The following is a 25,437-nucleotide window of genomic DNA, read 5'->3' as shown; positions in this document are numbered from 1 at the left end:
AATTTTTAGGGCTGTGTTTTTTCCAGATGTGTTTGTTTTGATATAGGCTATATTGTATCAATATAGTGTATACGAAAGAGCGAAATATTGAAAAGAATTGACATCTTACCTTTATATGCTCATATACAGTGAGTACTGTGGCTTGCGAAAGTATTCAACCCCCTTGGCATTTTTCCTATTCTGTTGCCTTACAACCTGGAATTAAAATGGATTTTGGGGGGGTTTGTATCATTTGATTTACACAACATGCCTACCACTTTGAAGATGCAAAATATATTTTTTTGTGAAACAAACAAGAACAAACAGAAACTTGAGCGTGCATAACTATTCACCCCCCGAAGTCAATACTTTGTAGAGCCACCTTTTGCAGCAATTACAGCTGCAAGTCTCTTGGGGTATGTCTCTATAAGCTTGGCACATCTAGCCACTGGGATTTTTGCCCATTCTTCAAGGCATAACTGCTCCAGCTCCTTCAAGTTGGATGGGTTCCGCTGGTGTACAGAAATCTTTACGTCATACCACAGATTCTCAATTGGATTGAGGTCTGGGCTTTGACTAGGCCATTCCAAGACATTTAAATGTTTCCCCTTAAACCACTCGAGTGTTGCTTTAGCAGTATGCTTAGGGTCATTGTCCTGCTGGAAGGTGAACCTCCGTCCCAGTCTCAAATCTCTGGAAGACTGAAACAGGTTTCCCTCAAGAATTTCCCTGTATTTAGTGCCATCCATCATTCCTTCAATTCTGACCAGTTTCCCAGTCCCTGCGGATGAAAAACATTCCCACAGCATGATGCTGCCACCAACATGCTTCACTGTGGGGATGGTGTTCTCGGGGTGATGAGAGGTGTTGGGTTTGCGCCAGACATAGCGTTTTCCTAAAATCTCAATTTTAGTCTCATCTGACCAGAGTACCTTCTTCCATATGTTTGGGGAGTCTTCCACATGCCTTTTGGCGAACACCAAACGTATTTGCTTATTTTTTTCTTTAAGCAATGGCTTTTTTTGGCCACTCTTCTGTAAAGCCCAGCTCTGTGGAGTGTACGGCTTAAAGTGGTCCTATGGACAGATACTCCAATCTCTGCTGTGGAGCTTTGCAGCTCCTTCAGGGTTATCTTTGGTCTCTTTGTTGCCTCTGATTAATGTCCTCCTTGCCTGGTCCGTGAGTTTTGGTCGGCAGCCCTCTCTTGGCAGGTTTGTTGTGGTGCCATATTCTTTCAATTTTTTAATAATGGATTTAATGGTGCGCCATGGGATGTTCAAAGTTTCTGATATTTTTTTATAACCCAACCCTGATATGTACTTCTCCACAACTTTGTCCCTGACCTGTTTGGAGAGCTCCTTGGTCTTCATGGAGCCGCTTGCTTGGTGGTGCCCCTTGCTTAGTGGTATTGCAGACTCTGGGGCCTTTCAGAACAGGTGTATATATACTGAGATCATGTGACAGATCATCAAGATCTTCAGTTTCTTGGCAATTTCTCGCATAGAATAGCCTTCATTTCTCAGAACAAGAATAGACTGACGAGTTTCAGAAGAAAGTTATTTGTTTCTGACCATTCTGAGCCTGTAATTGAACCCACAATTGCTGATGCTCCAGATACTCAACTAGTCTCAAGAAAGCCAGTTTTATTGCTTCTTTAATTAGCACAACAGTTTTCAGCTGTGCTAACATAATTGCAAAAGGGTTTTCTAATGATCAATTAGCCTTTTAAAATGATAAACTTGGATTAGCAAACACAACGTGCCATTGGAACACAGGACTGATGGTTGCTGATAATGGGTCTCTGTACGCCTATGTAGATATTCCATAAAAAATCAGCCGTTTCCAGCTACAATAGCCATTTACAACATTAACAATGTCTACACTGTATTTCTGATCAATTTGATGTTATTTTAATGGACAAAAAAAATAATTTTCTTTCGAAAACAAGGACATTTCTAAGTGACCCCAAACTTTTGAACGGTAGTGTATGTGACTTCTGAAGGTAATTGGTTGCACCAGATCTTATTTAGGGGCTTCATAGCAAAGGGGTTGAATACATACAGTGGGGAAAAAAAGTATTTAGTCAGCCACCAATTGTACAAGTTTTCCCACTTAAAAAGATGAGAGAGGCCTGTAATTTTCATCATAGGTACACGTCAACTATGACAGACAAAATGAGAAAAAAAATCCAGAAAATCACATTGTAGGATTTTTAATGAATTTATTTGCAAATTATGGTGGAAAATAAGTATTTGGTCACCTACAAACAAGCAAGATTTCTGGCTCTCACAGACCTGTAACTTCTTCTTTAAGAGGCTCCTCTGTCCTCCACTCGTTACCTGTATTAATGGCACCTGTTTGAACTTGTTATCAGTATAAAAGACACCTGTCCACAACCTCAAACAGTCACACTCCAAACTCCACTATGGCCAAGACCAAAGAGCTGTCAAAGGACACCAGAAACAAAATTGTAGACCTGCACCAGGCTGGGAAGACTGAATCTGCAATAGGTAAGCAGCTTGGTTTGAAGAAATCAACTGTGGGAGCAATTATTAGGAAATGGAAGACATACAAGACCACTGATAATCTCCCTCGATCTGGGGGCTCCACGCAAGATCTCACGCCGTGGGGTCAAAATGATCACAAGAACGGTGAGCAAAAATCCCAGAACCACACAGGGGGACCTAGTGAATGACCTGCAGAGAGCTGGGACCAAAGTAACAAAGCCTACCATCAGTAACACACTACACCGCCAGGGACTCAAATTCTGCAGTGCCAGACGTGTCCCCCTGCTTAAGCCAGTACATGTCCAGGCCCGTCTGAAGTTTGCTAGAGTGCATTTGGATGATCCAGAAGAGGATTGGGAGAATGTCATATGGTCAGATGAAACCAAAATATAACATTTTGGTAAAAACTCAACTCGTCGTGTTTGGAGGACAAAGAATGCTGAGTTGCATCCAAAGAACACCATACCTACTGTGAAGCATGGGGGTGGAAACATCATGCTTTGGGGCTGTTTTTCTGCAAAGGGACCAGGACGACTGATCCGTGTAAAGGAAAGAATGAATGGGGCCATGTATCGTGAGATTTTGAGTGAAAACCTCCTTCCATCAGCAAGGGCATTGAAGATGAAAACGTGGCTGGGTCTTTCAGCATGACAATGATCCCAAACACACCACCCGGGCAACGAAGGAGTGGCTTCGTAAGAAGCATTTCAAGGTCCTGGAGTGGCCTAGCCAGTCTCCAGATCTCAACCCCATAGAAAATCTTTGGAGGGAGTTGAAAGTCCGTGTTGCCCAGCGACAGCCCCAAAACATCACTGCTCTAGAGGAGATCTGCATGGAGGAATGGGCCAAAATACCAGCAACAGTGTGTGAAAACCTTGTGAAGACTTACAGAAAACGTTTGACCGGTGTCATTGCCAACAAAGGGTATATAACAAAGTATTGAGAAACTTTTGTTATTGACCAAATACTTTATTTTCCACCATAATTTGCAAATAAATTCATAAAAAATCCTACAATGTGATTTTTCCTAATTTTGTCTGTCATAGTTGACGTGTACCTATGATGAAAATTACAGGCCTCTCTCATCTTTTTAAGTGGGAGAACTTGCACAATTGGTGGCTGACTAAATACTTTTTTTCTCCACTGTATGCACGCACCACTTTTACGTTATTAATTTTTTATAATTTTGTGAAACAAGTGTTTTTTTTTCATTTCACTTCACCAATTTGGACTATTTTGTGTATGTCCATTACATGAAATCCAAATAAAAATCCATTTAAATTACAGGTTGTAATGCAACAAAATAGGAAAAACGCCAAGGGGGATGAATACTTTTGCAAAACCCTGTATACCAAACATTAGGAACACCTTCCTAATATTGAGTTGCACCCGATTTTGCCCTCAGAACAGCCTCAATTTGTCGGGGCATGGACTCTACAAGGCGTCGAAAGCGTTCCACAGGGATGCTGGCCCATGTTGACTCCAATGCTAACAAGTGACATCAATAAGGGATCAATCATAGCTTTCACCTGGATTCACCTGGTCAGTCTATGTCATGTTTTGTACACTCAGTGTATAATACGGTATGTGTTTAATTAAGCATGCATGCGTGTTGTTGTGGTGCCATGCAATGTGTGTGTACACGTGCCTGTGTGTGTATCTGTGCCAGTTGAGGCAGGAAACAGAGAGATTCTCTGCTGAGAGAGAGAGAGGTAGTTAGTGATGTAGTGTTCAGGTTATGCGATGCGATCACATGCAGATGGGCGGCAACGTGCTGCTGGATTCTTCGGCGAGGCTGTGTGTGTGTGTGTGTTTGTGTGTTTGTTTGTTTGTGTGTGTGTGTGTGTGTGTGTGTGTGCGCTCGCATCCCCGTCAGCAGAATTCACACACCACACCTCACTGACAGCTGGGCTGCTTTCATACATGCAGGGCAATCAGGGCATTGTCTCTCACATTCCTCCTTTCACTGGGAGGGATACCTCTCATTATGACATTTACTGTACCCACAGAAAGTGCTTAGACTATTATAGGCCTGCCCTTTTTTATACTATCGTGTCAAACCCAACCGTAATGTGCTGGCTTGTAGAAACTATAGCCACTATGTTAGATGTAGCATAATTCCCAGCATGTCATGTTGACATTTACAACTGAGAGCCTCTCTCTTAATTAATAAACAATAGGTCCGTTCGTTTTGACATCGATATCTAATTTGTTTGAAGAAATGTTTGTGATTTTGTTGAGATCCATTGCACATGGTGGATACTCCTCAAGAGCTGGGCAGAGTCAGACCATGACTCGATGAGCATTAGCAAAACACCAAAGAATGTGGAAAGAAAGACAAGAGGAATCTGCAGCCACAGCACTATTTTGTTACATAAAGATTCTCATTGGAGACAGACCAACATCAGGATTCAGGAAACAGGCCAAGAAGAGGAGTCTCAGTGAGTTGCTGTACCCAGGGGAAGTAGGTAGACCTGCGTTAAAAAATCGTATTCTTATTCAGACCCCTTGACTTTTCCCACATTTTGTTAGGTTACAGCGTTCGTTTATTAAAAATAAATTTGCAAAAATTTCTACAAACCTGTTTTCACTTTGTCATTGTGGGGTATTGTGTGTAGATTGATGAGGATTTTTAAAAATGTAATCAATTTTAGAATAAGGCTGTAACGTAGCAAAATGTGGTCAAAGTCAAGGGGTCTGAATACCTTCCGAAGGCACTAAATATTCAGACCCTTTGCTATGAGACTCGAAATTGAGCTCAGGTGCATCCTGTTTCCATTGATCATCCTTGAGATGTTTCTACAACTTGATTGGAGTCCACCTGTGGTAAATTAAGTTGATTCGACATGATTTGGAAAGGCACACACCTGTCTAAATAAGGTCCCACAGTTGACTGTGCATGTCAGAGCAAAAACCAAGCCATGAGGCCGAAGGAATTGTCCGTAGAGCTTCGAGACAGGATTGTGTCGAGACACAGATCTGGGGAAGGGTACCAAAACATTTCTGCAGCATTGAAGGTCCCCAAGAACACAGTGGCCTCCATCATTCTTAAATGGAAGAAGTTTGGAACCACCACAACTCTTCCTAGAGCTGGCCGCCCAGCCAAACTGAGCAATCGGGGGAGAAGGGCCTTGGTCAGGGAGGTGACCAAGAACCCGAGTTCCTCTGTGGAGATGGGAGAACCATCCAGAAGGACAACCGTCTCTGCAGCACTCCACCAATCAGGCCTTTATGGTAAAGTGGCCAGACGGACGCCAGTCCTCAGTAAAAGGCACATGACAGCCCGCTTGGAATTTGCCAAAAGGCACCTAAAGGACTCAAGATTCTCTGGTCTGATGAAACCAAGATTGAACTCTTTGGTCTGAATGCCAAGCGTCACGTCTGGAGGAAACCAGGCACCGTTCATCACATAGCCAAAACCATCCCTATGGTGAAGCATGGTGCTGGCAGCATCATGCTGTGGGGATGTTTTTCAGCGGCAGGGACTGAGTCTAGTCAGGAGCGAGGGAAAGATGAACGGAGTACAGTATAGAGATATCTTTGATGAAGACCTGCTCCAGAGCGCTCAGGACCTCAGACTGGGACGAAGGTTCACCTTCTAAAAGGACAACGACCCTAAGCACACAGCCAAGACCACGCAGGAGTGGCTTCGGGACAAGTCTCTGAATGTCCTTGAATGGCCCAGCCAGAGGCCGGACTTGAACCCGATCGAACATCTCTGGAGAGACCTGAAACTCTCCAAATACAGGTGTGCCAAGCTTGTAACGTCATACCCAAGAAGATTCAAGGCTGTAATCGCTTCCAAAGGTGCTTCAACAAAGTACTGAGTAAAAGGTCTGAATACTTATGTAAATGTGATATTTCTGTTTTTTATTTTTGTGCCATTTGCAAACATTTTGACAAACCTTTTTTTGCTTTGTCATTATGGGGATATTGTGTTTAGGGGAAAAAATACAATTTAATCAATTTTAGAATATTGCTGTAACGTAACAAAATGTAGATAAAGTGAAGGGGTCTGAATACTTTCCGAATGTACTGTATTGTGATTGTGTTGAATTGTGTTTGGGAAATAAAGTTAGACTTGGTTGTAAAAGGGTAGTGGTCATATTTCATTCAGTACAGAAATTTGTAGGCGGCTTAACTTACCCTGCCCTGCGGCTCAACTCCCATACCTGGATTAAGTTGAGACCATTCTGATTGTTTACAGGGATACACAACATCCTGAAATATATGTAGATATCTTTGTTAGAAAGATTGCTGTATTTCCCTTGACGGGGTGATGCTGAATGTAAGAAATGGCTCAACTTACCTCACTCTCCCCTACACACTACACAGACATCAAAGCACTAACTACAGTATGGCTCTCTGTGAATAATTATTTGAAGCATGGTCAGAACATGGAACATCAGAGTAACTGACTGTACTGTCTGTATGTAGCCTGCTGTATGAAATTGACACTCAAAGACAGTTTTAGTTGGATCTACCATGTAAGCAGCATCCCATTCTTTACAATAGTTTGTGTGTGTGAGGCATATAAAACCCAACATCTCCTTAGAAGTGTGTGTATACAGTATCTCTCAGAGTCTGGCTATGGATTCCCCTCAGATAGACTGTGAAGTATAATCCAATACTGCACATTATAATTAGTTTGACTTTTGGTCGTCTGTGGAAAGGGTGGGGAAGGGAGGTGAACAAGTATTTTTCTCAATAATACCTTCTAAGTCCTCTGTGTGGAAATCTCTCTCCCATTCTCAGCTTAATCCTAAACCCACAAATGTATTATATTTCATCCTCTCCAGGAAAAAATCATATCCAAATAATTTCCAAAATCATGTAGGATGTGTATTTGGATCATGAAAGAAATGTAAAAGTCAAGGAGAAAAGGTCAATCCCTCTATTTTATATTTGAAATAAAGAAAGGCTGATGTTTTGGATGTTGGACTCAAATACTCTGAAGAAATACTCTTTAAAAACGTTTTCTAAGCCAAGTTTTCAGAGCCTGAGAATGTGTGTGACCAGCATAAGCATCAAATTGAAAGGTTGATGTTTTGATTTGTAGATTGATGTTGAACCCGAACGAACGCTTGATGAGTTGTCCTCTGGCTGTATCTTGGCTAAAAGTGTTTGATTTCTAAAAATGGCCATCTGATGTCAATACATTTGATTTAGCAGATAGCCAGCCGTCTTAACTGTCCCCTTTTGCTCTTTCTGGAGTGAGAAATCTAATCTGCTGTGCTCATGCACTGATGTGAGGTACCAAATGTATGCCTTTGTAGAACATTGACCTTCCTAAAGCAGAGTTCTTCAGTAAAGGGGAAACTGTATCTACAGAATTAGCAGCATGCACATTTAGTTCAGTTTATACCCTCAAAAGGAACATCCTTAACTTCGTAATTGAATGTAAATGTAATAAATTAGTCTACTGCTGCTTGCCAACTCACCTCAGCAAAGCACATCATGCTATTTCCATGGTGCAGCATTACAACAGTGACAGTGCAGACTTGCAGGTGAGCTAAGGTTCCACTTCTCAGCAGTATTTGATGAATGAAATGCCACCTGCTGACAGTAGACTCACTCACTACCCATAATGACTACATGAGAATGGGCTATTTCTCTTTGGCTTACGGTAGAGGTTGTTGTGAATACTAGCCAGGGCTCTATACCTCTACTTCTTGGTGTTTTTTGTTCTTGTTTCCGGCACAGCAAGTGCAGCAATTCCCCTTCTCTGTGTAATCAAGTAATGGTTTTTCTATATGCTGCCTACAGAGTATTTCCAAACCATCACAAGTCAAAATGTCACCCTCTGTGAGTCAGCTTTTTGATCCCATACCGTAACTCTACTTATTTTACTCCACTCCGCTGAGCGATTTACAGTCTCCATTTAGCCCAGCCAAAACCCATCCATTCTGCCCTCTCCCCTCCCTCTCTCTCCCCTCCCTCTCTCCTTATTTATATGCAGGATTATTGGCCGGTCCCAGGAGGGGAAATATTATCTCAGCCAATGTGGTGGCAGATTCCATCACTCTGTCTCTCCACACTGACCCTTTTACTTATCCCTCACAGCCAGACATGCCAAATGCTCTACTTACCTCCATTCTTTCAGCAAATTAGTTCACATACATATTGTCAGATTGGCAAACAGAATTGAAAAAGCCTCTCAAACTCTTTAAAAGGCTCTAATGTTCTCAAAGGAATATGTTACTCAACTCAAACATATTATTGAAAGAGTGTGCCATGTTGATTGTACAGTACATACAGTATGGATTTTATACTATAGCTTATATGTACTGCACATATTATGCAACTACTGTACTATAGGACGGCTATCTATACACTCCCCCAATGGCCAGCATTGTGGCCAGATTTTACTATCATAGTCAAATGTTTTCAGTCTTGTTTGGTTCTTGAAAAGCAAACTGTTCGGCCCGTGGTCTGGCAGGGATGTGGTGTATCACTGCTGAAGTAGAAGAGTGGAGATCTGAGCCCATTGGTTATTATCACTGCTCAAAATCTATGGTGGGAAGGTTATGGTACTATGATAATAATCCCTCTATAGACATGATGGCAGCATGTAAGATCTACAGGAATAAAGATATTAAGATATAATCACAAAGAACAAGGGAAGGGTTTGTTGGGTTTGAGGATCAGAGACTGGACTTTTCCCAAGTGCAGATAATATAATATATCCAGTCAATTCCCCAATGCAATCATTTCCTAAACTCAATAGTCTGGAAAGCCCATACAAAGCCAGACAAAGACCTTCGGGTCTAAACCCTATACTTTTGTACACTATTTCTAAACCAGCCCCAAAGCGCACACTCACAAAGCACTAACGTTATGTGCTGCTGCTGCTTACCCTCCATTGTCCTAGTAACTGTCTGTGTATCTAGATCATTAACTGATTTACACCACCCCCCGATCACCAGCAAATGCAATTACACCACTTTTCACCACTTTTGCGCACAAATCAGATTCATTTTAATTGATGTGCATCTTTAGTGGTGTACTATAGTCTATGGGAAATGGTGGGCTTATTGAAATCCTGCATAAATAATGATTGCCTGCCTCTACTATATTTCCTGCTGCCATAAAATGTATCTGGTGACATTGTAGAACATTCTGGGCTCTAAATCAGATGTAATCTGCAGATCCACTCTCTAATGATACTGTACTTCGTCCTCCTCCACATTATGATGTCATGTCCTGAATCTGACCCAAAGTCTTTGGGACCTGGAACCTTGGGGTCAAGATAATATGTTTTGGCCAGTGCATTTAGGCTATACTTTCTGTCTAACTTTCATGAACTCATATGCAGGAACTATTGTGGAATATCTATCCAGTCTTTGGGACCTGAAACACAGGCCAAGAGATAAAGTTTTGGCCAGGGTGAATTTAAACCGTCATCTGACTTTCAGGAACCATAGTGAAATATCTGTCCAGTTGCTATAATATTGCAAATAGAGATTTTTACATTTTAGTCATTTAGCAGACACTCTTATCCAGAGCGACTTACAGTTAGTGAGTGCATACATTTTTCATACTGGCCCCCTGTAAGGAATCAAACCCACAACCCTGGCGTTGCAAGCACCATGCTCTACCAACTGAGCTACAGGAGGGTGTCCAGTTGGTCCAGAGATAGCCTATGATAAGTGGAAAACAATATGATAGTCTATGTTTCTTTAAGTGGTGACTTTGCTAACTCCTAGTCGGTAGTATTAATTTCTACTAGAAGAGTTAGGATGATGATAATTGTTGTCTGATGTTTGTCTGATGATGACAGACCTGAGTTCAAATAGAATTTGATTGAGTTCATCTGGCTGCTGGCAATATGGAAACAATGGAAAAGTCCCAAATATGCAAATCCTGTCCCTATTATGGCACTCCAGACAGGCTCAATCAAATGCTCAATGTATTATGTGAAAGAGGGTTTGGATGATGGGTCCCCTGGACTGTGCCAGTCAGCACAGACATCTGTCTCCCCTGTCCCTGACTGACTGACTTTGGCTATTCCATCCTGGCTGACTGACTGACTGACCGTCCTGGCTGTCCATTCCATTTGCTGTGTCACAGTAGTAACGCATATGGAAACCCCACTGTGTGTGGAATGCCTGTGTGATCCCAGGGTCTGAGAGATAAGCTCCAGTCTACCCACTTACTCCCCATCCCGGTCCTGTCTAGCAGGGTCACACATCTGTGTGTGCTGTCTTGCCAACTCCTGTGTTGAGTTGGCAAGACAGCATAAACAGATCTGGGACCACCAGGCTATGTTCTGTCCAGTTACTGCCTGGACAACAGGAAACCCCAGACAGACAGAGAGAGACAGATATTGTTTCTGTCTGACTGCTCTGTACCCCCCACATCCACCTGACTGGAAAACATTAGACTGCACTTCCTGGAACTCCAGAGGGGGAGGGCTAGGGGTGGAAATGATATGGTGTGTATGTGTGTGTGTGTGCGCGTGGACATGTGTATGTGTGTTTGTTTGCGCACGTGCGTGTGTGTGTGTGGTGGGGAAATGAGACGGGGGGGAGGGGGTATTTCCCTCTCAAAGGTAATTCCTTCCTGATTGTAGTGAGCTACTAACTGTGTCACTGTGTCATCTCAGATGCCAACGGTTGTTCTGACACTTGACCTGCCTGACCAGCCCCGGACACTAATCTGTCATCACTCCTTCTCCTGTCCCCCCGTGGCTGTAAATTAAAGACGGGCCGGGGGCTGCCTTCCCTTCACTATGCACCCTGTTACCTCTTGGCTGCTGGCTTGGCTTGGCTGGCTGGTAATGCTGGCTGGTGTCCAGAAGCCACTCAGACACATGTCCCCTGGCCTGCTGTGATTTGAAACCTAATCTTCATTAAAAAGATAGATATGCACCAGAGTGCATTATTGTGATGAAGTACTCACACTTGAGTACTCTCGGATTATCGGAAGGCTGGCTGTGTGTTATTAATTAATCAAACAATTACTTAATGTAAACAAAGCAATCATTTCAGGAGGCCATTTCAGCAGGATTCAATGTGATCAAAAGTGGGGTTACTAACAATGGTTCTCTCTGTGTGGACGTGTGTTTTCTGGTGTCAGCACACCACAAATTCTCCACTGTTGAATCAACTCTGTTAAATTTAACACTATTCCAGTGTCTATACGGGTCCACACTTTTCAGTGTTAAATTAACACTTTGCTTAGTATAAAGCCTTATTTGCATATTTCCCAGTGTGCCTTGCCGAGTGAATTGTAGAGTTACCACCCACGACTGTATTTGTTAATGACAGAGACATGGTTGTTGCATTCATAAATTTTTTGTCCTGTGGCCTTCACCAAGTGAGATCCTAAGCGAATATGTTTTCATTAAAATTGAAACTCATGGTTTACAGGCCACATCAGGCCTGCAAGTCACATTATGCTCTCTTGCAAAGTGATTTGTAATTTTTTTTGGTAATCCAGCCAGAGTGGGGATATATAGAAAATATATCTCAAATTTTCTAAGCAGTCTGATCCAATAGAAAAGTATCAATACTTGTGTCAAAATAAAAATACCATATGATTGATGACGTTTAAAGCTTTGGACATCACACAACCATCTTATAGGGTGTCGGAACTGCAGGACAGAGAGCGCCGACCTCTGCTGAAAGGTTTTTGTTTTTATCTATATACAGTGGGGAGAACAAGTATTTGATACACTGCCGATTTTGCAGGTTTTCCTACTTACAAAGCATGTAGAGGTTTGTAATTTTTTATCATAGGTACACTTCAACTGTGAGAGATGGAATCTAAAACAAAAATCCAGAAAATCACATTGTATGATTTTTAAGTAATTAATTTGTATTTTATTGCATGACATAAGTATTTGATACATCAGAAAAGCAGAACTTAATATTTGGTACAGAAACCTTTGTTTGCAATTACAGAGATCATACGTTTCCTGTAGGTCTTGACCAGATTTGCACACACTGCAGCAGGGATTTTGGCCCACTCCTCCATACAGACCTTCTCCAGATCCTTCAGGTTTCGGGGCTGTCGCTGGGCAATACGGACTTTCAGCTCCCTCCAAAGATTTTCTATTGGGTTCAGGTCTGGAGACTGGCTAGGCCACTCCAGGACCTTGAGATGCTTCTTACGGAGCCACTCCTTAGTTGCCCTGGCTGTGTGTTTCGGGTCGTTGTCATGCTGGAAGACCCAGCAACGACCCATCTTCAATGCTCTTACTGAGGGAAGGAGGTTGTTGGCCAAGAACTCGTGATACATGGCCCCATCCATCCTCCCCTCAATACGGTGCAGTCGTCCTGTCCCCTTTGCAGAAAAGCATCCCCAAAGAATGATGTTTCCACCTCCATGCTTCACGGTTGGGATGGTGTTCTTGGGGTTGTACTCATCCTTCTTCTTCCTCCAAACACGGCGAGTGGAGTTTAGACCAAAAAGCTCTATTTTTGTCTCATCAGACCACATGACCTTCTCCCATTCCTCCTCTGGATCATCCAGATGGTCATTGGCAAACTTCAGACGGGCCTGGACATGCGCTGGCTTGAGCAGGGGGACCTTGCGTGCGCTGCAGGATTTTAATCCATGACGGCGTAGTGTGTTACTAATGGTTTTCTTTGAGACTGTTGTCCCAGCTCTCTTCAGGTCATTGACCAGGTCCTGCCGTGTAATTCTGGGCTGATCCCTCACCTTCCTCATGATCATTGATGCCCCACGAGGTGAGATCTTGCATGGAGCCCCAGACCGAGGGTGATTGACCGTCATCTTCCATTTTTTGTTATTATTTGTTGTTATTTGTTATTAGTCCCATCCTTCAACTCTATTCAATACCTCCCATCTATCTCTTAACACCATCCATATAGGATTTCTATTTGCCATATATATTTCAACCGTACTGTGATGTTTTACAAAAGTTCTGAACCTTTCTATTCTCATTGCTTCTACAGATTGTGAATTAAAAATAAACTTTTTTGCTAAAAGTATTATTATATTATTGATTGATTGACTATGACTTTTCAGATATACCCAGTAATGCTATCTGCAAGGTTAGTTCCAGGTAAATATTGCAATCCTTTAGCCATTCCTGGACCTGTGTCCAAAAACAAGCTACAAATGGACAGAACCAAAACAAATGATCTAATGATTCTGTCTCTTCACAGCAAAATCTGCAGAGCTGGGAAGATTGTATCCCCCATATAAATAACATTATATTGGTAGCAATAATTTTATATAATAATTTAAATTTAAAGATTCTAATTTTTGAATCCGGTGTCGTTTTGCGTGTCAGTTCATAAACACTATGCCATGGGATCGGTACGTCAAAGATCTCTTCCCAACTATTTTGCAATCTATATGGGACGGCTGTCAATCCTTTGGTCCTTAAGTGAAACTGATATACTTTTTTATTTATCACAGTTTTCCTTAACCAATTATGTTCTTTAATGCAAGGCCGACAGACAAGTTCCTTACTTTCTCCCCCTTCCACTTTCCTCTTCCACTTTTGCGGTAAGGCTGCAATTATTTGGTTGTAATTTTGGGTAGAGCAGACATTTCCATATGTTTTTGTTAGCTGCATGTGCGACATAACTCCACCAGTCCTACCGATGATATCATTTACCAAGATTATACCTTTTTTAAACATTCTGTCAAAAAATCAAGTTTTTTTGTCAATTAGTATATTTGAATTTAACCACAATATTTGTTGCATTATTTGTTCTGTCGTTTCTGGAGGATTAAATTGAAATTGCAACCAACTTTCTATGGCTTGTTTTAGAAATAGTGACATTTTGGAGATTATTTCCTTTTCAAATAACTGAAAGTGAGAGGTTGTAATCTGAATAAAGGGAAAAAGGCCTTTCTTGAACATTGGGTGAGACAATCTTACTAATTTGCTTGAGAACCAGTTCGGATTTAAGTATAACTTTTGTATGACTGAAGCTTTTAGTGATAGGTCTAATGCTTTAATATTTAATAATTTCTGTCCTCCGAATTCATATTCATTATATAAATATGCTCTTTTAATTTTGTCTGGCTTGCCGTTCCAAATAAAATTTAATATTTTTTTCTCATATAATTTAAAAAACTGTTCGCTAGGCGTAGGCAAGACCATAAGCAAATAGGTAAACTGGGATAATACTAAAGAGTTAATCAGGGTGATTTTTCCACAAATTGACAGGTATTTTCCTTTCCATGGTATTAAGATCTTATCTATTTTTGCTAACTTTCTATTAAAATGTATTGAAGTGAGATCATTTATTTCCTTTGGGATATGTATTCCGAGTATATCCACATCACCATCAGACCATTTTATTGGTAAACTACATGGTAATGTAAAAATTGTATTTTTTAGTGATCCAATACGTAATATAGTACATTTGTCATAATTTGGTTGTAATCCAGAGAGGTTAGAAAATGTATCTAGATCCTCTATGAGGCTGTGGAGGGATTCTAGTTGTGGATCTAAAAGAAAACATGAATCATCTGCGTACAATGACACCTTTGTTTTTAAGCCCTGTATTTCTAATCCTCTGATATTATTATTGGATCTGATTTTAATAGCTAACATCTCGATGGCCACAATAAATAGATATGCCGATAGTGGACAACCTTGTTTCACTCCTCTTGACAGTTTAAAACTTTCTGAGAAATAGCCATTATTTACTATTTTACACCTAGGGTTACTATACATGATTTTGACCCATTTTATAAGAGATTCTCCAAAATTGAAATGCTCCAGGCATTTATATATAAACCCCAGTCGAACTTTATCAAATGCCTTTTCGAAGTCTGCTATGAATAGCAGGCCTGGTTTCCCATATTTTCCATAGTGTTCTATTGTTTCCAATACTTGCCTTATATTATCTCCAATGTATCTTCCATTGAAAAAACCTGTCCGATTAGAATGAATAATATCCGACAATACCTTTTTAATTCTATGCGCTATACATTTTGCTAGGATTTTTGCATCACAACACTGAAGTGTAAGGGGCCTCCAATTTTGTAAATGGACTGGATCTTTATATTTTCCACTTGTATCCTGTTTCAGTAATAATGAGATCAGACTTTCTTCTTGAGTGTCAGATAATCTACCATTTACATAGGAGTGGTTAAAACATGCTAATAACGGTCCTCTTAGTATATCAAAAAAGGCTTGGCTCTAGTTGTTATTGTTAATTCTCAAATAATGGATCCAAAGTTTTTTATATATATGTCAAAGTTAGTTATTTAGTCATTTGAATCCCAAGCAATGTTGACAGGTAGTTACCACGTGAAAAATTACTTACGAACAAAGCTTCATTTGATCCTGCGGTGGCATTCTGCTGGACACCACTTCAATTTTACTCTAGATATTCTTCTCACATTCTCACTTGACAGTTGGCTCAACCTGTAGAGCTGCGGTGAATGAGATTATTATCCTGTGGAGGCACAGCATTGTGTATAGATTTTTTTTTGTTTTAAAATAGTTTCCATAGGCTGTGTTTAGACAGGCAGCCAAATTCAGATTTTTTTTCTCCACTAATTGGTCTTTTGACCAATCACATCAGAACTTTTAACATCAGATCTTTTTCAGAGCTGATCTGATTGGTCAAAAGACTCATTAGTGAAAAAAATATCAGAACTGGACTGGCTACATTGTATTTCTAACTTTGAGCCAAGCTTTCAAACACCGACCTCTACTGGATACCTTATTTACCATTTGACTTTTTTTCAATACATACCACCTGAACGGTAGCTCGGCAGGTAGGGTCGAGGAATACGAAACTATCAGACACCATAGGCGCAGAATCGAATCCTGGCTAAGTAAAAAAAAAAAAATCTGTGAATCCCCACTATCTGCACATTATTACATTGTTGTTAAAATAATTTGTTTTACTTAGTTTAGCCTATGATAATCTTTTGTCTTCAGCATCTTAAACAATACCACAGATGCATTTTTTTTAATGTTGTGAACCAGGCGGCTAAAAAGGTAAGCAGGATGTGGAATGCGAACCCCACATTCTTACTAACTTTAGTTTATAAAAATTCACACCTATCCATTGCGCCACAAAGTTTTGATGAATGCAGGGGGGAAAAGTGTCTGTATAAACATCAGATATATAGATATATAGACAGATTTACAGATCTCTGTAAATTGTATATTCCCACTGTAATCACCCTATACTCGAGTTTTATGTTTACTGTTCCGATTGTGTATATTCTGTATGATGTCTGTATTCTGTTTGTATATTGTCTATTGCTAGCAGCATTTTCTTACTAAGACAAATTCCGGGTATGTGTAAATATATTTGGCGTATAAAGGTGATTCTGATTATGAAACATGCTGATATGTATTCCTGACCAGCAGATGTCACTAATGTGCATTGTGTTAAAAGCTTTGAGTAATGAACCGTCTTTCGGCACAATTTGGTGAAAGCCCCATAGGCTTCAGAAAACATCAGTTTCCAATCACTAGGGATATCCAACATTTGGAAAAACATTTATTCACCTGCAACCTGCATTCAGAATGACTGCCAGGGTTGGGAAGATATAGCGTTACCTAAAGCATCTAAACTGGAACTGTCTACATCTGGGTGAAGTGGTAAAACGGAATCAGGCGCAGGACACAACTGAGAAATGAATGGATTTACTAAACAAAAGTAAACCATAACAAACCCTCCACGCAGGGAAGAGCAGCACAACAGCTCACCAAACGACGTAAAACAACGGACAACCACGCACAAACCCAGGAGGGAAAACAGAGGTAATTATAGGGACACAAATAAGCATAATGGGTAACAGGTGTGAATAATAAAGACAAGACTAGTGTAACATAGAAACATCGATCGGTGGCAGCTAGTACTCCAGTGATGACGAACGCCGAAGCCTGCCCGAGCAAGGAGGAGGGGCAGCCTCGGCTGTATTCGTGACAGGAACAACCATTTCAGTAACAGGTGCAATAATTCCAACTAACAGATTGGATTAGTTTAGAAAAATGTTATTTAAATTTGAGTAGCATAAGATTAATTAATCAATCAATGTACATGCAAAAACATAGATAATGAAACAAACAATAAATAAAAATCAACCTGCAATAGAGCATGCTGGGAAATATGATAATGATGGGCGTGGTTTTTGTTCAACTCTGGTTATTAATACCAACACTGGTGTTATTTTACACCACTGAGTGTTAATTCAACTCTTTGCAGAGTTAATTTAACTCTTGAATCAACACTAGAAATGTTACACTGAAAAATCAACACTAGTTATCACTGGCCAATATTCTGTGTAGGAACATTCATGTTTTAAGTTAAAAGTTTGGGTTAATGACTTTGGCACGGCCTGTTAAACTTGGCTGTCACTGCTGGCTTTATTTGGCCGCCTGCAATCTAAACCCTGTTAATGTGGCTTCTCATCCAAAAACGACATGATTTGGCCATGCTCTCAATACACTATTGTGAAAATGTCTTTCTTACCATATGAGAAAAGACATGCTTTCAACACAAAAACCTCTGTGTCACGAAATGTTATGTAGTAGCGTTTCTCTTGTTCCTTAACATAAAGGGGGCCTTTATGACAGAAAGCCCATTCTACTTGGCAGCAATATTTCTCTTTCTCTCCAAAGCTCGTGTTTCACATTATTTACACTTTGCTATTAATGAGAACCAGCCTCCAGAGGCTGTGGGGGGGGAGCACCTCTGAGAGGCATTCAAACCCCCGCCCCCCCAGCGCAGACCCCCCTACAGGGGGCTGATTTAGTTCCTCCCAGAGCTGCCTGTGTGTGAATGGACCAGGAGTTGAGCCGTACGGCATGGAAGACGAAGATAAATTAGGATTGAGGGAACGCTGCAGTCATCCCCCTCCCTGTTTCACTTTCACTCGCTCTCTCGCTCTCTCTCTCTCCTTTTCCTTTTTTCCTCTCTCTCTCGTCCACTCTCTTCCTCTCCGCCGTTCTCTCTCATCTCTCTTTCTCCCTCAATCTCTCTCCCTTTTTCTGTTTCAGTAGCCTCTAAAAATGGGGAGTTGTCATTGTCTGTCAAAGGCTTGGCAAGTCAGACTCAGATAACTTTAGAGTCAGGAAGCGTTTGTCCCAACTGAGGGATTTAAGTAGTTTCTCTTGACTATTAATTCACAGCTTGTCTTGTTTGTTCTTTCCTTTGACCTTCTTTTAAATTATGAAAAACATATGTTGGCTATCATCACTGAGGATATCTTTGTGATCTATGAATACCATGAAAGAAGGCTTGTTGAGAAAAAAGTTGTTGAGAAAAAAAAAATGCATGTTTTGAATTATCAGACTGTCAAATAGGCCTATCTTCTGTGTCTTTTTAATTTCACTATGTTATATTATTATTCATTATTTTATAACAATGTATATTGTAAACATTGTTGCTTTGGCAATATTGATGCAATGATTTTCATGCCAATAAAGCAGCTTGAATTTGAGAGAGAGTGAGTTCCATTGTTAGGCATCTTTATATGAGATGTGAACAGTCAGACCACATCTGAAATAGACTTGGAAGTTGGACTGGGAAGTTGATGTATGTGGGGGCTGTGAATGGGAGATGTCCCAGAATCTCACTTCAACTCCAAACATTAGTCATCTTAATGGAAACGGATTGAGCTTAAACACATCCGCCTCGCTCTCATTTTCTCTCCACTTCTATTTCTTTCTTTTTCTCTCTCTCCCTTTCTTTCTTTCTTTCTTTCTTTCTTTCTTTCTTTCTTTCTTTCTTTCTTTCTTTCTTTCTTTCTTTCTTTCTTTCTTTCTTTCTTTCTTTCTTTCTTTCTTTCTTTCTTTCTTTCTTTCTTTCTTTCTTTCTTTCTTTCTTTCTTTCTTTCTTTCTTTCTTTCTCTCTCTCTCTCTCTCTCTCTCTCTCTCTCTCTCTCTCTCTCTCTCTCTCTCTCTCTCTCTCTCTCTCTCTCTCTCTCTCTCTCTCTCTCTCTCTCTCTCTCTCTCTCTCTCTCTCTCTCTCTCTCTCTCTCTCTCTCTCTCTCTCTCTCTCTCTCTCTCTCTGCTTCTCTTCCCCTATAAGTAATGAGAATAAGAGAATTTGCATGAATATGTCCCATATGACCTATAGGTCTGACCTACTGTATATGCTGTCTTTGCCACGTTCTGTCTGTCTGTTTCGGTTTGTACATACAGTACATGCACCCCCAAACATCTTAATATGTCAATCTGTAATGCATTATGAATAGTCATTTTTAACATAACACAATTTATTTCATCACAGTCTTTGTTCATATACAAGTAGGTGTTAAAATCTTAAAATCTTCCATGTGATAATACATAATTTAGGAGTGTATGGCCTCATTTTGTCTGTAATGGAGGCATCCACTGTAAAATGTACAGAGAAGTAAGTGATTATAGATTTTTCATGGCACCCTGGGATCTTGGCAGAGCAGAGGCTAGTCTACTGGGAAATTCACTGGAGTTCACTTTACCTGACTGATAGAGAACCAATGCGAAGGTGATTAATGGGAATTTAAATGACTGGCTTTTGCTTGCTGTCACTCCAGCAGAGTATTTAGGTTCTTATTTTTAAGCACAGTTTGACTGAAGGCCAAACCACACTCTCTGTCTGCAGTCACTCTGTCTGCCAGCCAATCTGACCTGGTATTTTTATAGCTTTTTAATGTTTTACCGGAACTATTTGGCATTTTATTGTGATTTTTAGCAAATATAAGAATTTATGATAGTGTTATTATTAAAAGAAAGCATTATAATGTCCTTGCTATATATAGAATTGTAGCATTTTATTTTAATTTATGATAGTATTATAAAAATAATGAATATAAACCGAGTTCTGAGCTCCTTGCTTTATATAGAAGAAGCATAGTTGAGTGCTGGATGAAGTAAGTTATGTTTCTGACTTTCTCTGTGTTTTCCGGCCTCATCAGCACCTTTTCATCCACAGAGCCCCACTTTAAGAATGCTAATCCGCGTTGCGACCCTGAGATTGTCTGAGGCTTGGCAGGCACAGCCAGCTCGTACAAAGAGGTTATAGTCCCTGCAAAGTGGCCATCAATGGAGAAATGCTTTAAGAGCCCAGAGGGGTGTAGGATTTCCATTCCAAATGAGCCGAGACTGTTTGTTTGTGAGTGTGTGTTTGTAGGTGTGGATGTGAGCCAACTTGCCAGTGTATCTTGAATGTTTCTTTGTGTGTGAGTGTGTGTGTATATGTGTTGTTTATGGGGTTATACAGTAAGTAGCCTGCTTTATCTGTTCTTGCCCAGGCTGTGCAGTAGTCAGTGCCCTCTGGGGTTGATGGAAGTCAGTGTAGTGTCACCAACACAGTGCTCTCTTTGTGTCTGTCCACAGACGGGCTGCTTTGTGCTGGAACGTTCCACGTGCCCCGGACCATTGTCATCCCTGGTAACAAGAACCCCCCTGTGTCTGTGTTGCTGATTATTTCAAAACAAACAATAAAAGCCTTTCAGACAGCGCCCTGCTCACGAGGGGGATGAATCAGTAAAAGCTCTTCGTATTTGAGAGAGAGAGAAAGAGAGAGAGAGAGGTCTAGAAAGCCAGCCAAGCCCTGTGGATCCACTGAAATGCCATGCAGCTGAAGTCTGCCCTGTGTTTCAATGGCCACAGTAACACAGACACAGTGTCAACCAACCAGCCATTCAGCCATCACAATAAAAAAAGGGATCTATGAATAGGGTTGAATGATTGACCCCTGATGATGACAATCACATCATCATATTATCACTGCATCACAATTGAGCTTCAGTCTGAGTGTGAAATTGTTTCTATTGAATCGTGAGGACGTTACAGGCATTAATCAAAGGCATTACCACTTTTACTAGTGGATTTCCATTAAAAAAAGAAATAAATAAAGCAGAAGACTGAATGTGTGTTTTGATAATCTTTTCCAGGTGTTCAATCAGGATCTAAGAAATCTGGAATCCCTGCCCCCAGGGAGATCCCCCCCACCATGACCAGGGACCGTGTGTCGCTGAGGGACCAGTTGAGGACCTCCACGACCAAGAAGATGGTCCCCAGCGTCAGCACCTCCAGCCTGACCACCCTAGCAGCCAAGCACCAGCGCGGCTCCACCACCACAAAGCCCAGGGTGGATGCCGAGGGCTCGGAGAGAGGCTTCCTGGAGTGCCAGATTAAGGAGCTGCTGGCTGAAGCCAAAGCGAAGGAGTTTGAGATCAGCAAGCTGAGGATGGAGCTGCAGCGCTGCCGGGGGAAAGCCTTGTCGTCCTCGTCCCCCTCGGCTCACAACACCCCCTCCACCCCACCCGAGGGTACCTCCAAGCAGGGCCAAGGTCCATCCCAGCAGGCTACAGACGCACAGGCCCTGGTTGAGGAGCTGAGGGAGAAGAACGGGAAGTTCCAGAGGGAGCTGGCGGCTCTGAGGGAGGAGAACCAGGTCCTGAAGGAGAAGCTTTTCTCCCTGGAGGCCTCGCCTGCCTCTCCTCTGTCCAACAACACTACCACCACGACCAGCCCCTCCAAGCCCTCCGTCAACGGCCTCCCTTTAGACAACAACACCACTCTCCCAGCCAAGTCAGCCACACCCAGCCCGCTCAAAACCTCAGTCTCTTCCAGCAGTGACATCACCAAGGGCTCGCCCTCGCCAGACTCCTCAGAGTTTGAGAAGATCCCGTCGCGGTCTTACTCAGTTAGCAGCAGTGATGGGGGCTGTGGTGGTGTAGGGGTTGTAGGTGTGGGGAAGGGTCCGGGTCGCGACCCCTCAGTGGAGAGGCTGACGGAGCAGATCCAGAAGATGGAGGAGAGTCAGCACAGCACGGCAGAGGAGCTCCAGGCCACACTACAGGAGCTGGCCGACCAGCAGCAGGTGGTCCAGGAGCTGACGGCTGAGAACGAGCGCCTGGCCGAGGAGAAGGGCCTCCTACAGACGTCGCTGCAGCAGCAGAGGGAGAGGGTGGAGCTGCTGGCCCAGAAGAACGAGGCCCTGGCCGGGAGGCTGCAGGAGGCATCCCAGGCCCAGAGCAGGGACGAGGGCCGGGCAGCCGAGCTGGAGCAGCGCTACACTGACCTGGTGGAGAGCTCTCGCTTCGAGAGGGAAAAGCTGGTGGATATCCAGCAGCAGCTGACGGGGAGCCTGAGGGCCCTGGAGCAGGAACACCAGGAGGCCCAGGGGCAGGTGAGATCCCTCAGGGAGGAGAGGGACGGCCTCCAGTGCCGGCTGGAGAGGGAGGTGGAGGCCGGGGGTGAGATGACACAGGCGGCTGAGGAACACAGGGCGGCAGCGGACGCCCTGAGGGTGAAGAACGGACGTCTCAAAGCCCAGGTGGACATAGAGAGACAGAAGGTTGGGGAGCTGAAGGCCATGCAGAGTGCTGGGGACAGCACGGAGCTGCAGAGGCTGCTGAAGGTGGCCCATGCTGAGAGAGACAGATTGGAGGGGGAGGTAACAGAGCTACGGCAGGAGCTGCTACAGGCCCAGACCGACACTGAACACGCCCAAGGACTGCTCTCCAAGGTGGGTGGGACACCAAGCCATATAGAATAGAAAAGAGTATAAACTTTATTGCTTACCAAGGTGGATGGGATACCAAGCTACAACTCATCCTCTGGCAGTCTGTAGCCCTAAATCATCCTGTTACCTTCTTAAGTGTAGGCTGTAATTTATGGGTCTTGTGATTTATTATTCTACAGCAGTGGTCACTAACCTTTTCTGAGTCAAGATCACTCTCTGAGTCAAAATGCAAGCCGAGATCTACCGTTCAGATTTTTTTTTTCAAATGACCCAAGCCGCAAATAATAACAACGCAAGCTTATCAAATGCGCATTTGATGGCTTATAAAACTGTTGAACAAAGTGTTGACAGTACTGAATAACAACTTAAACATTAATTTAGTCATAAAAACAGCAGCTCTTTGCAGTATTCCTTGAGTCTCTCTCTAGTCTTGGTTTTAAAGTCTTGAAATCTCACATTATCAACTTTGCTGTGCGTTCGAGGCCTATTTTTACAGTCTATGGCGCAAGGAAACTGTGCAGACACGGATCTGGGCTATCTGATTAGCCAGTGGTAGGCCTATAGGTGCACTTGATTTGCTCTCAGGGCCTGCCTGGTAAGCGGAGTTCTACCTTCAGACCCATTAAATGGTTAAAAATGGGAACACTTTGCCTTCCCGGCGCTAGGGCTGCTGAATCAAGTGCACCTACCGTCAACAGCACGAAACAAGTAAAAAAATAGGAACGCAAGGCTTTATCGCTGGGTTTTTTACAGAAATGTTTGGTGATCGACTAGGAATGGCTTGGAGATCACGATCGACCAGTTGGTGACCACTGTTCTGCAGTATGTACAGGTAACTGCCAAAATAAAGGAAACACCAACATAAAGTGTCTTAATAGGGTTTTGTGCCACCACGAGCCAGAACAGCTTCAGTGCACCTTGGCATAGATTCTACACGTGTCTGGAACTCTATTGGAGGGATGCAACACCATTCTTTATGTTTTTTTGTTGTTGATAGTGGTGGAAAATGCTGTTTCAGGCGCCGCTCCAGAATTCAAGTGTTCAATTGGGTTGAGATCTGGTGACTGAGACGGCCATGGCATATGGTTTACATAGTTTTCATTCTCATCAAACCACTCGTGCCCTGTGGATGGGGGCATTATCATCCTATGGGGGCATAGCCATGGTAGCCAAAATAATGGCCAAGATAATGGCCTGCCCAGCATTTTTATACATGTTAATTGCTTAATTAACTTAGGAACCACAGCTGTGTGGAAGCACCTGCTTTCAATATACTTTGTATCATTCATTTACTCAAGTTTTTCCATTCCATACAGTGCATTCGGAAAGTATTCAGACCCCTTGACATTTTCCAAATTCTGTTACGTTACAGCCTTATTCTGAAATTGATGAAATTGTTTTTCCCCCCCATCAATCTACACACAATACCCCATAATGACAAAGCAAAAAGTTTTTTAGATTTTTTTGCTAATATCACATTTACGTAAGTATTCAGACCCTTTACTCAGTACTTTGTTGAAGCACCTTTGGCAGCGATTACAGCCTTGAGTCTTCGTGGGTATGACGCTACAAGCTTGTATTTGGGGAGTTTCTCCCATTCTTCTCTGCAGATCCTCTCAAGCTCTGTCAGGTTGGATGGGGAGTGTTGCTGCACAGCTATTTTCAGGTCTCTCCAGAGATGTTAGATCGGTTTCAAATCCGGGCTCTGGCTGGGCCACTCAAGGACATTCAGAGACTTGTCCTGAAGCCACTCCTGCGTTGTCTTGGCTGTGTGCTTAGAGTCGTTGTCCTGTTTGAAGGTGAACCTTCACCCCAGTCTGAGGTTCTGAGCGCTCTGGAGCAGGTTTTCATCAAGGATCTCTTTGTACTTTGCAGGCTGTCGTGCCTTTTACTGAGGAGTGGCTTCCATCTGGCCACTACCATAAAGGCCTGATTGGTGGAGTGCTGCAGAGATGGTTTTCCTTCTGAAAGGTTCTCCCATCTCCACAGTGGAACTCTGGAGCTCTGTCTGAGTGACCATCGGATTCTTGGTCACCTCCCTGACCAAGGACCTTCTCCCCCGATTGCTCAGTTTGGCCAGGCGGCCAGCTCTAGGAAGAGTCTTGGTGGTTCCAAACTTCTTCCATTTAAAAATGATGGAGGCCACTGTGTTCTTGGGGACCTTCAATGCTGCAGACATTTTTTGGTACCCTTCCCCATATCTGTGCCTCAACACAATCCTGTCTTGAATTCCTTTGACCTCATGGCTTGGTTTTTGCTCTGACATGCACTGTTGGACCTTATATAGACAGGTGTGTGCCTTTACAAATCATGTCCAATTAATTGAATTTAATGGACTCCAATCAAGTTGTAGAAACATCTCAAGGATGATCAATGGAAACAAGGGTGCACCTGAGCTCAATTTCGAGTCTAAAAACCTGTATTATGCGGTATTGTGTGTAGATTGATGAGAATATACTTTTTTAAAGGTAAAGGCCGTAACGTAACAAAATGTGGAAAATGTAAAGGGTTCTGAAAACTTTCCGAATGCACTGAAA

General features: G+C 42.3%; 1 protein-coding gene across 3 annotated transcripts in view; it reads left to right on the top strand.

Annotated features, from left to right (window-relative positions):
• The window catches only part of LOC121579443 (cytospin-B), an 83,518-nt gene that overhangs the window by 46,683 nt on the left and 11,398 nt on the right, over positions 1-25,437 (top strand). For all 3 annotated transcript variants that reach the window (XM_041894037.1, XM_041894038.2, XM_041894039.1), the window contains one exon: positions 21,324-22,903. In XM_041894037.1, the coding sequence (XP_041749971.1) occupies positions 21,324-22,903 (1,580 nt within the window). The remainder of the gene's footprint in view (positions 1-21,323; positions 22,904-25,437) is intronic.

The sequence above is a fragment of the Coregonus clupeaformis genome, chromosome 13, assembly GCF_020615455.1.
Source record: "Coregonus clupeaformis isolate EN_2021a chromosome 13, ASM2061545v1, whole genome shotgun sequence".
In the NCBI taxonomy this organism is placed as follows: Eukaryota; Metazoa; Chordata; class Actinopteri; order Salmoniformes; family Salmonidae; genus Coregonus; species Coregonus clupeaformis.
This window is presented reverse-complemented; position numbering and strand designations above follow the sequence as displayed.